Source organism: Ctenopharyngodon idella, chromosome 15, assembly GCF_019924925.1.
Source record: "Ctenopharyngodon idella isolate HZGC_01 chromosome 15, HZGC01, whole genome shotgun sequence".
Classification (NCBI taxonomy): Eukaryota; Metazoa; Chordata; class Actinopteri; order Cypriniformes; family Xenocyprididae; genus Ctenopharyngodon; species Ctenopharyngodon idella.
Window position 1 is genome coordinate 32,068,404 of NC_067234.1, and position 14,994 is coordinate 32,083,397.

The 14,994-nt window shown below is 37.5% G+C and overlaps 1 protein-coding gene across 2 annotated transcripts; it reads right to left on the reverse strand.

The window, feature by feature from the left end:
• Positions 1–31: 31 nt before the first annotated feature.
• Positions 32–12,871, reverse strand: spsb4b (splA/ryanodine receptor domain and SOCS box containing 4b). 2 transcript variants are annotated; one of them, XM_051862414.1, is made up of 4 exons: positions 12,611–12,871; positions 8,399–8,467; positions 4,565–5,411; positions 32–881 (listed from the first exon to the last, which is right to left on the reverse strand). In XM_051862414.1, exons 3-4 carry the CDS (start codon positions 5,280–5,282, stop codon positions 754–756), a joined length of 846 nt encoding a protein of 281 aa, XP_051718374.1. In that variant the 5' UTR covers positions 5,283–5,411; positions 8,399–8,467; positions 12,611–12,871; the 3' UTR covers positions 32–753. The 2 variants fall into 2 exon arrangements, with proteins under 2 accessions (XP_051718374.1, XP_051718375.1); XM_051862415.1 differs by lacking the exons at positions 8,399–8,467; positions 12,611–12,871 and adding an exon at positions 8,126–8,144.
• Positions 12,872–14,994: the final 2,123 nt, after the last annotated feature.

Genomic DNA, 14,994 nt, shown 5'->3' on the forward strand with positions numbered 1-14,994 from the left:
CTATACAGCAATGAAAGAGGAGCAGACTGCCTTTGGGTTTTGAGTTTTATTTTTATTCACATTTCAAAAGTCACAAAAAGTCGTGTCTGTCGTCTTGCAGGTTTTCCACTGCCACCTGGAGGCCCAAAGTATGGACTGCTTTGGCAAGACATCAATTTCATATAAAAATCATATCTGTAAAAATCTGCTTCACAGACGCCGCAGCACATTTTATAGCCGAGTACTCACGTTTATTCGCCAAAACATCTGAAAACCGATTTAATCAGCTTCGTCATGATTACAGCTTGGGAAAAAAAAACAAACAAAAACGAACAGAAAAGCGTTTAAAAATCTCAGGCACTGCGGATGTGTATTAGTGAAGACTGCTGAAACAATAAGGACTTGTTATCTGGAATAAAATGCATTAGTCAAATACAATTTTAAAATCATGCTGGATTTTTGTCCAGAAAACTAGACCCTTAGTTTTGAGATAAAAGTGAAGAGAAATCAAAATCATCAGCTCTTAAGAAAATTATGGAAGACATGAGTCATTCTCAAACACAAACACCTTATTGTTACAATCACCTCATAATCATGTATAAAAATGAGATACTTGTCGTCTGGCTGCTCAATTCTGTAGCGTCTGTCCTTACGACACTCCATTAACATCTGTGCACAGCACAAAGCTTCTACAGTCCTGAAGTCACCAGCAGCGCAGATCATTTCTGAGCACGTGTCCAGTGACCGCAGGTGGGTTTTTTGGCTGTGTGTGTCTCATTGGTACTGCAGGTAGTTCTTGAGCGTCTGTGGCAGTGGAAGAGACTGGATGTGATGGATTCGGTGGCGACCCAGAGCCTGTCGCGCCGCCCTCCTGCACAGCTCCATCAGTGGCAGGGGTTCAGCTACGGGACAGAGCAGAGGTCAGTTAGGGTCAAAGACCTCATGCGATCATGTGAAAACACTCGTCAGGACTTCAAAGACCAACACTGATTCTAGATAAGCTGAACGATTCATGGTTGTGACACTACAAACAGCAAATTATATATAGAATAATAGAAAAAGGTGGGAATTAGGGATGCACGATATATCGGCCACAATATCAGTATTGGCCGATAAATGTTATTATTATTTTAAATGTTATTATTATTGGCCCGATAAGAAAATTTGGCCGACATATTAAAGCCAATAAATAAAGCAGATGAAACACTTCAGATGTGCACTGTTTACCATGATGGTTTTAAATTGCTTGAAATATAATTGAAATCACTTCAAAAAAGGAAAACACAGTTAAGTTCAACATGTGCAGCGCAAGACTGTCATATAGACTACATAAAATTATAATGAGAACATTATAATTGTGTGCTTGGGGCATGGCTTTTATTGGTGAAACTTTTGTTTTTGTAATCAGGCTCTCAAAAATCCAAATTTGTATATAATTTATCAGACAATATATTGGTTATCGGCTTTTAAATATAAAGAATTATCAATTATCGATATCCGCCAAAATTTTCATATCGGTGCATCCCTAGTGGGAACTGGGAATTTTTGTAAAACATCTTTGCAATTTAATTTGATCCACAATTTATTTATAAATGATTAAACTATAAACATATACGGCTGAAAATTAAAGTGTTGTGGGACATTAGTAGACTTAACGTTCAAAAGTTTGGGATCAGTATTTTTTTTTAAAGAAATAGTACTTTTATTCAGCAAGGATGCATTAAATTGATAAAAAGTGACAGTAAAGGCATTTATAACGGTACAAAAGATTTAAAGATTTAAAATAAATGCTATTCTTATGAACTTTCTATTCGTCGAAGAATTCTGGGAAAAAAAAAAAAAAAAAAAGTATCACGATTTGTACAAAAATATGAAGCAGCACAGCTGTTTTCAACATTGATAATAATCAAAAATGTTTCTTGAGGCAAATCAGCATATTAGAATGATTTCTGAAGGATCATGTGACACTAATGATGCTGAAAATTCAGCTTTGATCACAGAAATTACATTAACATATATTCAAATAGAAATCAGTTCTTTCAAATTGTAATATTATGTCACAATATTACTGTTTTTACAGTATTTTGATCAAATCAATGCAGCCTTGGTGAGCAGAAGACACTTCTTCAAATACATTAAAAACCTTACTGACCCCAAATTTTTGAATGGTGCTGAACATCCACTAAAAATCACCAAAACACCCACTGATTTAAAGACTCAAGCAAAAATGTTAAAGAAAATTGATGTTGGTGAAGAGAAAAGATCATGCAGCACAGCATCTGCTAAAATGTATGAAATTGATTTCAGCATTATTTATTCATTAAGTGTGACTTGCTTATCCATTTATATTTAGATCTGGAAGTTTGCTTTAGGAGGGAAATAAATACAAATGCAACTAAATGTATGATATGGCCTCTTTAAACGTTTCTGTAATTCTTCTGTAAATTCATGGTCGTTGTTGCAACGGCCATTAAATAGCAATTTCAGAGACAAATGTTTGGAAACATGCTCATGTGCGTCACACCAACAATATGGGAATAATTTCATAGGTACATAATTTTTAAAATCTGCCATTACAAAAAAAAAGCACTAGATGAGCTGCACGTAAACATGTTGTTCCCAGTTACTATGAGTGGTTGCGCAATTACTTGCATCATGAAGCAACAGCACCTCAGCTAGAGGCTGAAATACACCACGCCTTCTGCCCAGATTTTTGCCCTGATTTACAGTCTGAATTAAAGTCAGAGACTCTGAGCTTTCAAATCAGTTTTTACAGAAAATATTGCGTAGTGTACAATGGACACATACTGTTTTTTAGCTTCAGATTTTGATTCCATTCAGTCTGAGGAAATCAAACATGCTCGATATTTTGGGCCTATCTTAGTTATCTCAGTTTTTATTTGTCATGCGGGGCACAGGTTTCTGTGTTAGCTTGTGTTCGAAATGACTTGAAAGTCTTTTAGTCTTTAGTGTATGATACCCAGTTTAAATTCCTGTTCACACCAAGAACAATAACTTGTAATGTATAACTATTTTATATTTATGTGATATATTTTATATTTGTCTTTTATATTTGTTTATTATAAGCACATGCTGCAGTTTTGTCATCTGCCATTTTAGCTCTTTAAAGTAGAAAGAATTCTTTTTAAAGAGATATTTTTGGTGTTTTTGCCTTTATCATGATAGGACAGTAAGCAAACATGAAGTGATGTGGGAGAGAGAGAGAGAGAGAGAGAGAGAGAGAGAGAGAGAGAGAGATCGGGAAAGGTCCGTGAAGTGGGACTCGGGTCGCCCGAAGCGTAACAGCGCTATATGTCGGCACTGCCCACGAGGCTATCGGCGCCAACAAAGCAGAATGAATTCTGATTGACTGTCAATAGCGGCATTTAATAGCTTCGTCATTAGCTAGTAGCCCAAACTGAAATTAAAAAAAAAAAAAAAAAAAAAGTCACATCAATCAGAATGAATTCGTCAGATTTCATTTGGATTGTAAGGGGTGGTTAAAACCTTTTCTAATCTGTTCGATAGGACATGTAAACATTTGAACAGATTGAAACCTGAAAATTATGTGCAATGACAGAAATGGCGTAGCGACGTACGACAGACAGAATGAGGTGTTGTTAAAAGAAATCATTTTAAGTAATTCCAACGATATTGTTCCTCTGTGCCATTATCATTATATTTGTGGTGTGGACTTCTCTATTCTCATAGAATTAGAGTGATTATTAAAACTTTATAGTTATCATCCTTGGTGTGAACGGGCCTTTAATCTGTAGCCATTTATAAAGTCATATACACTTAGGATGACTTGAGGGTGAGTAAAGCTTGGGCTAATTTTCATTTCAAAGTAAACTAATCCTTTAAAAGGGCTATATGTAGAATTCAGAAACCCATGATATTAGCGACACCAGTGGCCATTAAGTGAACTGCAGCCAGCAACGTATTGCTTGTGCCCATGCTCCCATTCGACTGAATGTGATTCAGGGACACTCACACAAAATACTGTTAAACATATCAATATCATCCACTCTGCTGAGAGCGACATTTAGATTAACATGTAAATGTGCTGCACACTTTTCTCTCAATAAAAAAAATAAAAAACAAAAATGACAGCGGTGAGAAAACAGCAGTTAATAAAGCATCTGATCATAGCGATGTGGATATGTTTGCACCAGCTCTGTGATTCTCTGGCATCATGTTGACTAAAATTAGTGATTAAAATTACACTGTTATGATAGTTTGTTTATAAAGTATATTTGAGACTATACACTGGGAACAGTGTATAATAAACGTCACATCCTCTTGATTTTCCCAGTAAAAACATCCCGAGTCCATCACATAAAATTCAGTCTACAGGCTTTCATAGACAACCTAGGGAGTCGGGGAAGGCCTCGTTTTTTAAGTTTCGTTACAAGCTGTTCACGCATTGACAATAAAAAAAGTGATTAATACATGGAAATTCTTACATATAGCCCCTTTAAATCTAAAGCGCTGGCTTCAAATCAACATGCGCTGCCTATGGGATGATGGGAAATATGGGAAAGGAAGAAAAACAGAAGTAGCAAAACCTGAAAATTATACATACGGTCTAATCCGTTGACGTAGGTCATGCTGACTTCACAGTGACCCCACACGGCGCTGACGATGGGGTACAACCTCTTCCCTTTCAGTCCACGAAACGCCACTCCCAGGTAGTTCCCGTCGGCACAGAATCCGAGTGTGCCTTCGTCCATGTCCAGCACCACCAGAACCTCTTCAGGCACTGAGAACGTCCCTTCCTCATCCTCCTCTTCAATAAACTCTGGGTACGATGGCGCTGGGCCTGTCTGACTCTTCCTGTCATGGTACAGTCGGCCTCGTCCCAAGTCCCAGCCCCAGGATTCGGCGTCACTGCCGACTAGGGCGGAATATCCGACGGCTCTCAACGGAGCCAAAGATGTTGCGACCCCGACCACGGCGTGCGTCCCGCGCTGCCGCACGGGCCATCGCAAAGTCCATGCGTGCAAGCCACGGGTGAAGCCGACTTTTCCCCGCACACAGTCTGTGCTTTGGGCCACCGGGTGGCGGTGGAACGTGAGCCGGTCGTCGTCTTTGATGAAGAGGTTGAGCGAGCGGTCGTCCGGGTTCCAGGTGTGCTGCAGCTGGATTTCCGGTCCCGCCGGAGGCATGTCCAACAGCAGCTCTAGACGAACAGGTAAGGGGACGCCGCGACTACGGAGCGACGCGCACACTGGCGGATACGCCAGATCGCCCGTATCCGGCTCATCAGCGGATTTCACCACACCCGACACCCTCTGCCCCATCACGGCCCAGCCACGGGCATCAACAATGACAGCCGGGGTTACCTCATGAGCAGGATGGACCGGAGAGCGTCAGCCAATCAGAAGAGACGACACTGTCCCAAGAATTCGTCCAGACCGGAGTGGGCTGCACTGTAGAGCAAAAAGAAAGAGTAAGTTTGCTTGTGACATTTAAAGACATTTGTTTTGTTGTTTTTTTTGTTGCTGCACTTCAAACTAATTGCAGACTGTGTCAATTACAAGGTAGTTCTCTCTTAAACTCATACACACAACAACATCACGTCAGTTAACAACATGGAGTAAGGGCTCATTTTTGCACTGATTTGCACAGAACAGGAATAAGAAAAAAGCCAAAAGACAAGGACAAGCAAATCCATATTTTACAAATTAAGTTTAAACTTTACAGTCAAGCAACTTCCTTTGAATACAATATTTTCAAGTAGACACGTTCTCTGCATATCAGAAACAGTAAAATCTATTGAAATATTATTGCAATTTAAAATAACTGTTTTCTATTTGAATATATTTTAAAATGTAATTTATTCCTGTGATCAAAGCTGAATTTTCAGCATCATTACTGCAGTCTTCAGTGTCACATGATCCTTCAGAAATCATTCTAATATGCTGATTTTCTGTTTAAGAAACATTTCTGATTATTATCAATGTTGAAAACAGATGTGCTGCTTCGGATATTAGTGGAAATGGTGATATATATATATATATATATATATATATATATATATATATATATATATATATATATTTTTTTTTTTTTTTTTTTTTCTCTCTCCCACACACACATATTACGCATAAATATACAGTATAACAGATCTGAAAAGTACGTTTAATTAAATATTTAGCTAAAAAATTAACTTCTGACCAGTATGGCTGTAAGCTTAAATCAGGAAAAGGCTAAAGTAAAACTAAAGTGATGCAGTAGGTGCTTCACTAAGAGACACTTCTCCAGACTGTGAGATGAGTTTTCACACCATCTGAAGGAGCCGCTTGCGCTCACACTACACCGGGAGACTGAGAGAATCTGTTGTGAGCCTGAGAAGACCATGCTTTCTCAAGAGCGTGTGGATCGGAGGTGAATATTCCCTCTTGAGCTACGATGAAAGAAGCAACAGCCCGTTTTCTTGAGAATCACAGACACGCATGTGCCATTAGGGCAAAAAAGAAAACTTGCACTGTTCAAAACCTAATCCAGTAACTAATTTTCTACAGAGCCACATTTATCACTAGTCCACATGGGGTGTGCATATTTCCCATAAACGCCCTCACATAAAGAGCACGACTTATCCTTCCAGCTGCTTCTGTTCCTGAACAGAGCATCCCAAGAGCCAAACATTTCACAGGAACTGAACTCGACCGGTCTAAGCCAAACAAAGACGCCTACACCTTAATAAACCAAGATGGCAAGATGAAACAAAAAAGAAAATGAAAAAATGCTAGGAAAAGAAACTTAGCGCTAAAGAGATGAGGTGTCATTGAGAGGGTGAGGGAAAGTTAATCGGTGCACCTGAAATCACATACTGAGTAGGTACTACATTTGAATTTTAACTTACTTGGCGACCGTTAGAAATGTATGCTCTTTATAGTATGAATATAGGTAGTATGAATGAAATTCGGACGTACTACATCCGCCATGTTGTTACAATTCAGAATCTCGCCGGAAATATTAGGTCGTCCGAAGACTTTTCGCCTACTGTTTTCCAAATACTATGTATTTTGACATACTTCTCTGTTGGCGTACTGTTTTTTGCCTACTATATAGTAGGGAAGGGTTTGATTTCAGACGCAGTGAACGTCTTTGATTAAAGATTATGAGGGCACATGAATTAAAATAATAATAATAATAATAATAATAATAATAATAATAATCATAATAATAATGTGCACAAATAAATAGTTTATAACTAACACTGCAATATTCTGTGAAAAAAAGTTGTCAAATTTATTTCATGGTGACGTTAACATTTAAAAATGAAGAAATTAAAAATCAAATATTAGTATTGTAATTTCACAGTTGTACTGTAAGTATTTTTTTATTAATAATAATAATAATATTCTTAAATACTCCCAGTGAATTTTTACAGTGAATATTACATTAGTAATATTTCTTATTTTGTTATAACATTTTTATTTAATAATTTTTTTTTTCTTAAATACTACATTTTATTTTACAGTGAAATTACAACAGTAATTTTTCTTATTTTGTTATAACAATTTATTTAATAATTGTAATAACTCAATATTGTTTTTAAAATAATCATTATTAATATTGTTAAAAGTATTTTATAGATATTTATAAATCACAAGATGTTTGGCCAAATTGTGCAGCCCTACAAACAGAATTGAGCATTTTTAAATAAATAAATAAAATCATTTAATTTTTGTCAGCAAAAAATATTATATATTTATTTTTAATTATTAAAATTGCAATTAGATTTTTTTTTCCCAAATCATGCAGCCCCAGTTTCTAGTGTGATATGTGTGGTTACTTATTGGCCCAAGACAACCCGTAATTCTCTAGATATTGCTCAGGTATCTCCTTTCTTTTTTTTCTCAACCAGTACATCTCATCACTTAGAAAAGTAACAGCACGTGTCTCATCAAGAAGACACATGATTTGAGGAATCATTCTTATCTGGAGCACAAATAATGTGGGATGAGCTACACATTGAAGTTCAATACTAAGTGTTACAAATCACTAACTATGAACTTATATAGTAATGAAAGCGATTTGAAGAAAAAGATTTTGTTAAGCGCATGATATAAACATCTGATTATTCCACACAATAAACACAAGACAACAAACACACGAGAACAGAGTCTGAGCTTACCCTGCATGCATTGCTTCTCCTGTGTCAGCATAGAGCAGGAGAAAAGGAAGAAAATGAAAGAGAAATGAAAAGGGGTAAAGCAGTTCACAGTGGAGCGATTCCAGAGTAACTCTCCTCCCTTCAGGAGGGCCAAACACAGAGCCGCCTTTCCGCTGCTGCCCTGTCTCTCTCGCACACACACTCGTTCATCCAGAACACTCCTCTCACTCATGACGATAGTGATTCACTGGAATAAACTGTGGTGTAAGTGTGAATAACTGAGCAAACACTCACCTTCCAGATCACTGCAGGACTGAAGGAGGATCCACGTCAGCCGGATGAGTTTTATTAGGCCTCGAACTCCTGCAAAGAGACAAAGAAGAGTTCTGTTAGGAAAAAAAAAATGCTACCTGTGCACAAGCAGAACCAGGAAGTGAACATTTCATCAGTCAGCACACATGCATGAGAGAAAAATAAGCTTATCTTTTTCCATTTTCATGGAAAGTTGGGGTTCCGGACACACATTGATTTGTTTTTTGTGAATATATATATATGATAATCTTGTGCATTATATATATATATATATATGCACTGTGAACTAAAATTAACAATGAACGACTGTTTTTTTTTTATTTTTTATTAACTAACATTAACAAAGATGAATACGATAACAAAAGTATTGCTCATTGTTAGTTCATGTTAGTTACATTAACTGATGTTAACAAATGAACCTTATTGTAAAGTGTTACCAAAATATGTCCCGAGTAAGCAGAGTACATAACCTTCCCCAAAACAGCATTTGTGCCTCATTAAGGTAAACATTGACCCGCTGACTAGTCAACTAGTAAGAATGAGCAGCCGTGCACATCCTAGTGGACACACCGGCAGCTGGTCAAGCCTGACTACAGGACAGCCTCCATCTGTCGCACCTGCATTATTCATGTTTGTAGCGTCCTACATTAAAAAGGTATCGAACACTGTCTGAACAAGAGATGTGATGCTGTGGAGCATCAGAGCCATGTTTGAGTAAAGCTTGGGACATTCCCGATCCCATTCCATCCACAAATAAATTTAAAAAAATGATTAATATTATTAAATAATTAGGATCAAATGAATGAACAAGACAGCTTAAATGCAATCAAAAACACTGCAGTCCACTACAATATGCTTAGGAAAAAAGGAGTCACATGATGGTGGTTATTCACTTTTCAATATAAATATGAGTCATTAATACAATAAAAAGGTCTTAAGCTGCAGAAAGATGAAGTTATTGTGCATAGTGTTGATTTAACACAAGATTATCAGTACTAATAACTTCTATTTTATGTGCAGGAGCACCACATGTGGTCAGTGACCCCACCGGCATGACATTCACAATGAAGTTCAAAGGTCACACAGAGTTCAACATCAGGTCAATGAAGACCCCCGAAGCAATGGTCGCAATGTTTTTTGTGTTCGTGTTTCCGTGACGACCTCATCCTCCGTTTGACCCCGGTGCAGGGTACACACGGCTTTGCATGAGCCATAAAAAGGAGAAAATAGAACGAGATGAAAGAATGAGGAAGAGGAAACAGTACTGGGACTTCCTGCTTCACCCTCTCCCGTTCTGAGCATGCTCGAAAAAATGACTGAGCAGCGTGACCTCAGCTGAAAGGAGAAAATGACACCGCTGTAGTCTTAGAACAGAAGACAAACGTTTGAAGATGAATGTTTGGCCTCTTCATGAGAAGAGCCATATCATAAAAAGCTGTATTAAAAAGCAGAACAGATTTATGAATTTATGTTAATGTATGATTATACTATTGTTCAATGTTAATATACATTCAACATTTCAGCCTCTTCATGAGGTGACTGGTTTCAGTGGAAGGTCAAAACTTCAACAGCAATTTAATGCAAAATTAAAGTTCATTTTTCAACACTCAGAATATTGCATTTATCTGAAAACTGTAAAAAAATATTAACACAGGCCCACAGTTTGAATTTAAAAGACGTATAAATTTTCCAATTCCGGTCAAAACATTTCTGTCATTTTTCACTCAAAAACCAAATTAATGTGGGTCAAAGATGAGAAAGGGTTTTTAAGCATCAAAACAATAAGTGTAATAGACCCTTTTACAGCCCACGTGATCAAATAGTCGCGCGCGCATTTTGGCAACGGAAGTGGTGTTGTTCCCCAGTGGTTCTAACGTATTCATAAGCATCCAGTGATTTATATGCTCGTAATTTCTCTCGGATGTACACGCTCGGTTTCTCAACTAAATACGTATATATATTTTGGCCACTGTATATTTGGCCATCTGCTAACGTCTTCTATCCACTCCACTATAGTACACGGATCTGGTAGCCGGATACCATTTGATAAAGTCAACTTTTAAAATAACTTTCTCTGTCTGTGTTGCTTAATCCGCTCGCGTAGCTTGACACGCTGCTGATTCTCGCCATAGTTCCGTTGCCAAAATGCACGCGCATACGTTGCTACGTCATCATTGTGTACAAACAGTAAAAGGGTCTATACAGCCTTGAATCGTTGTTTTTGTTTTTCAGTACATCAGAATGGGTCCTGTTTAAAGGGTTAGTTCACCCAAAAATGACAATTCTGACATTAATTACTCTCTCATGTCGTTCCACACCCGTAAGACCTTCGTTCATCTTCGGAACACAAATTAAGATATTTTTGAGAAAATCCGAAGGCCTCCATTGCCAGCAAGATAATTAACACATTCAAATGCCCAGAAAGCTACTAAAGACGCATTTAAAACAGTTCAGTTGACTACAGTGGTTCAACCTTAATGTTATAAAGCGACGAGAATACTTTTTGTGCGCCAAAAAAAAACAAAAAAACTTAATTCAACAATATCTAGTTATGACCGATTTCAAAACACTGCTTCATGAAGCTTTACAAATTTTTTGTTTCGAATCAGTGGTTCGGAGCGTGTATCAAACTGCCAAAGTCACATGAACCATTGAAATTTCGAAACGTTTCGAAACACTTATGACGTAACAAAGCCTCGTTTACTGAAATCACGTGACTTTGGCAGTTTTAAAAACGCTCCGAACCACTGATTCGAAACAAAAGATTCGTAAAGCTTCGAAGCTTCATGAAGCAGTGTTTTGAAATCATCCATCACTAGATATTGTTGAGTAAAGTCGTTATTTTGCCACACAAAAAGTATTCTCGTAGCTTCATAACATTACCACTGTAGACACATGAGCTGTTTTAAATATGTCTTTAGTAGCTTTCTGGGCACTGAAAGTGTTAATTATCTTGCTGGCTATGCAGGCCTCACTGAGCCATCGGATTTTATCAAAAATATCTTAATTTGTGTTCTGAAGATGAACAAAGGTCTTATGGGTGTGGAACAACATGAGGGTGAGTAATTAATGACAGAAATTTCATTTTCATTTCATCTAAGCAAAAATTAATATACATTGTTACCATGATTTACAGAAGACACCCACTAAAATGTCATTCTCCCAAAACTTTCTCTTCACTTTTGTAAGTTTCTATCGGTGCAGACATCTAAATGTCTTTGACCCATTTATATTTTGCATGATAATATAAGAATGTTTTTATGCCCTTTTTTTTTTTTTTTTTTTTTTAAAGTAAAATGACAGTTCATAACAACTAAAAGACAAAACAACACAACCAAGCAGCCATTTTGACTATATTCCAACTGTCTTCTGAAACCATTCTTGACAGAATATTAATTTAAGTCTAATTTTGATTGACATAGGCCAAGTCCTTATTTGATAAACTCACCCTTCGATCTTTAAAGGAAACAAACTTGAAGCTAAAAAACAAACACACACATACACACCTGTCTCAGTGCTTGTTTGCATAAGGGTTGAATAAGGAATCCATAATGAATAACGAACATATGCAAATTCTATAGGTAATGGGAAGCAGGCATGGTTTTAAAGAACAAAGACGGCTGAGACAAAAGAGAATAGAAAGAACTTTGCAGAAGTGATATAGGCCCACACTAAGAAATAACATCATCCAGTGTCTCAATCACTCAGTCATTTAAAAAAAGAGATTTTAATAGTCTCCCCCACTGTTCACCAGCGATTAGTTCATGCATTTCACAATATTCGGAATCTGTGGTGGTAGATAAAAACACAGGGAGAGGGGAAAAAGAATGATTAGATTATCTCTGAAACTCTTTCCACTGGGTGACCTTTGCACATAAACACTCATGGAAGATGACACACAAACATCCTCTTTCATGTGTATTGCCTGACAGACACAACGTTTTTCTAAACTAAATGTTTACTGAACACACAAACATATCTGTACGAGCGAAACAATGAGTTTTAAAGGTGCATAAGGCCAAATATGTTGCTGGCATGCGGCGCAATTAAAGAGCCTGTATATTTTCAGTATGAAAACATGTATGACATGTTCCAGAAGTAGAATACGACCCAATACGGTCCTGCGGTTTCAGCTGCTTTGAAACAATCTAAAGCACAAACACAAACAAACCAGCCACGCGCTCATCTACTTACTCTCGCGAGAATCCCTCGCAGCTTCAGTGCAGACAAAAACACTCGCCGCCAGTCCCGAGATTTACACTTCTACACTGTAAACATGCGTGTATATCACGTCGAATTATTTTAAAACAAACTTTAACGCTAAACGGAACGAACGCGTCGGCGTTCTGTCGGTCGCATCCGGCGGGGAGGAACAGACCGTGCAGACGGCTTTTGTTCCGCGAGCTACTTAGTGAGTTACGTCACGCAAGGCCAGTGCGCGCTGATTGGCCCCGTCGATGCGAGGGCGGTGACAAGAGTATGAGGAGTTCTGGGAAAACGAAGCTTTTAGAAACTGTGAATCATTTGAGCTCCTCGTAAAATGATTCACTCCAAACACCACAGACTAGCAGAGTTTTTCCAATTGGCCAAAACTGTGATGCAACAAAATCTCGGCTCAAACTCAACTTTTACAAACCAGTTGTTTTCACGAAAATGTAATCTATTAAATGCAATACACAAATAATTAAATACCCTTAAATATTAAGGTTCTGTAAACATTTTTGTTCTTTTATTAAAATGTAGTGATTGTAGGCAGTAACACGGCAAACTAGCTCAATTAGAAGCAATTAAATATATTTATTTTTGTATGTATCATACATGCACTTTTATTATGAACATTATAAAACTGACAGATCTATAAAACCATTGATTAGATACTCGTTGGGCTCAAACTGATCAACATCATTTAGCTGTGTTCTGGAATTCAGGGAATTAGAAATTAAAAATTTGAAGGTTCGAAACAGTGACGTGCATGTTTCTGGATCACTCATTTCAAATATCTTCTCTTTAAAGGGGACCTATAACAAAATGTAATACAAATCTCTGGAGTCCCCAGAATGTGTCTGTGAAGTTTCAGCTCAAAATACCCCACAGATCATTTATTATAGCTTGTCAAATTTGCCCCTATTTGGGTGTGAGCAAAAACACGCTGTTTTGTGTGTGTCCCTTTAAATGCAAATGAGCTGCTGCTCCCGGCCCGCTTTCCAAAAGAGGGCGGAGCTTTAACAGCTCACGCTTCGGTTGCTCAACAACAACAAAGCTGGAGAATCTCACGCAGCCAAAATGACGATTGTCAGTAACGGTGTTCAGCCTTACATTGTTCAAACCGGAGTCGACACTGATGGAGAGATTCAGGAAGAAGTTACAACTTTTAGAATGAAACTGGACGTTTCTGAATGGTTAGTGGATAAATTTATGTAGTTTCTGTGGAGCTGATTTAACTCATCGACTAGCATGTGCCGTCATGTTAATCTTTTGTGCAAATCCAGCATTTAATTGACCATCATTTGTGAAGCAGTCTGGCGTAAAATGACGGCATGGCAACAACACTCTACTACAACAACTCTTCCTCTTCTCTAAAGCAGCCCAACATGGCCTCACCCCCTTTGTTGCGTGTTCTTGAGGGCGGGGTTTATGTAAATTTTAGGGTTAGTGATGTCACTAACCTGGGAAGAAGCTCGTTGTAGTCCCTACCAGCCGTTTGTTGTAGTCCTTAAAGAAAATATCTCCCTTTGCATTGAACTTTGAGTGTCGTAACTTTGCAGATGTTGTTTATGCTCAAACAGCAACATTATACACTAACTAAAGTTAAAAAAGTGAAATTATAATCAACCACCCCTTTAACATACATACTTTATCTTTTACCGGTCACACAGAACTCGGGTGTTACGCCTGGAGTAAACTGTTGTGGAGGGGTAGCAGATCTGGTTACTAAATTTATACAGAATTACTTTAATGACACTTAAATTTAGTTAACATATGCACTTCCTGTTAGAAATACAGAGTATGCTTATATGGTTGTATATACAAAATTATTACTAAACCAGGACAGGTAATGCGTTTCATAACATTACAACTTAAACACTTCAACTCTGGAGGTGGTTTATGTGAAACTCTTCTCTTACATGCACACTGAAATGCTTGTTTCATTCTTGACAATAATCTGTCAGAGATTCAGACAATAATCTGACAGAAAATCTGGGATTTTCTTTGTCCATGCCTTAATGAAGGGGTTTTAATCAAAAAATAAAAATAAAAACGCAAGAATAAAGTAATTCAATACTTTTGCTGCTCCCCAACATAACAGAAAAAATATCTCCTCACATCTTTTGGCATTTTACAAAAACTCTAGTTTATTAACTACACATAGCTACTTTATCTAAATCTCACATTATTGACACTGGATCTGGATCTATTTTGTTGACTTGTGTACTTACATTATCCCAGATGTTTCCAAGAATGTTTAAATCCAGAGAAATAAGCAATTTTAAAACCAGGACACGGAACGTTTGTTGACATCATACCCATGTTACCCTCGATTTCCGGTTTTATTTTGTAGTAATCATGGAAACACCAGA

What these genes read in the sequence shown, in the direction of transcription:
- spsb4b (XM_051862414.1), bottom strand. Translation starts at nt 5,282, where the DNA reads ATGGGGCAGAGGGTGTCGGGTGTGGTGAAATCCGCTGATGAGCCGGAT. An exon ending in CTACGTCAACGGATTAGACC is followed by an intron (nt 882 to 4,564) that starts GTATGTATAATT and finishes TCTGTCCCGTAG; the next exon opens with CTGAACCCCTGCCACTGATG.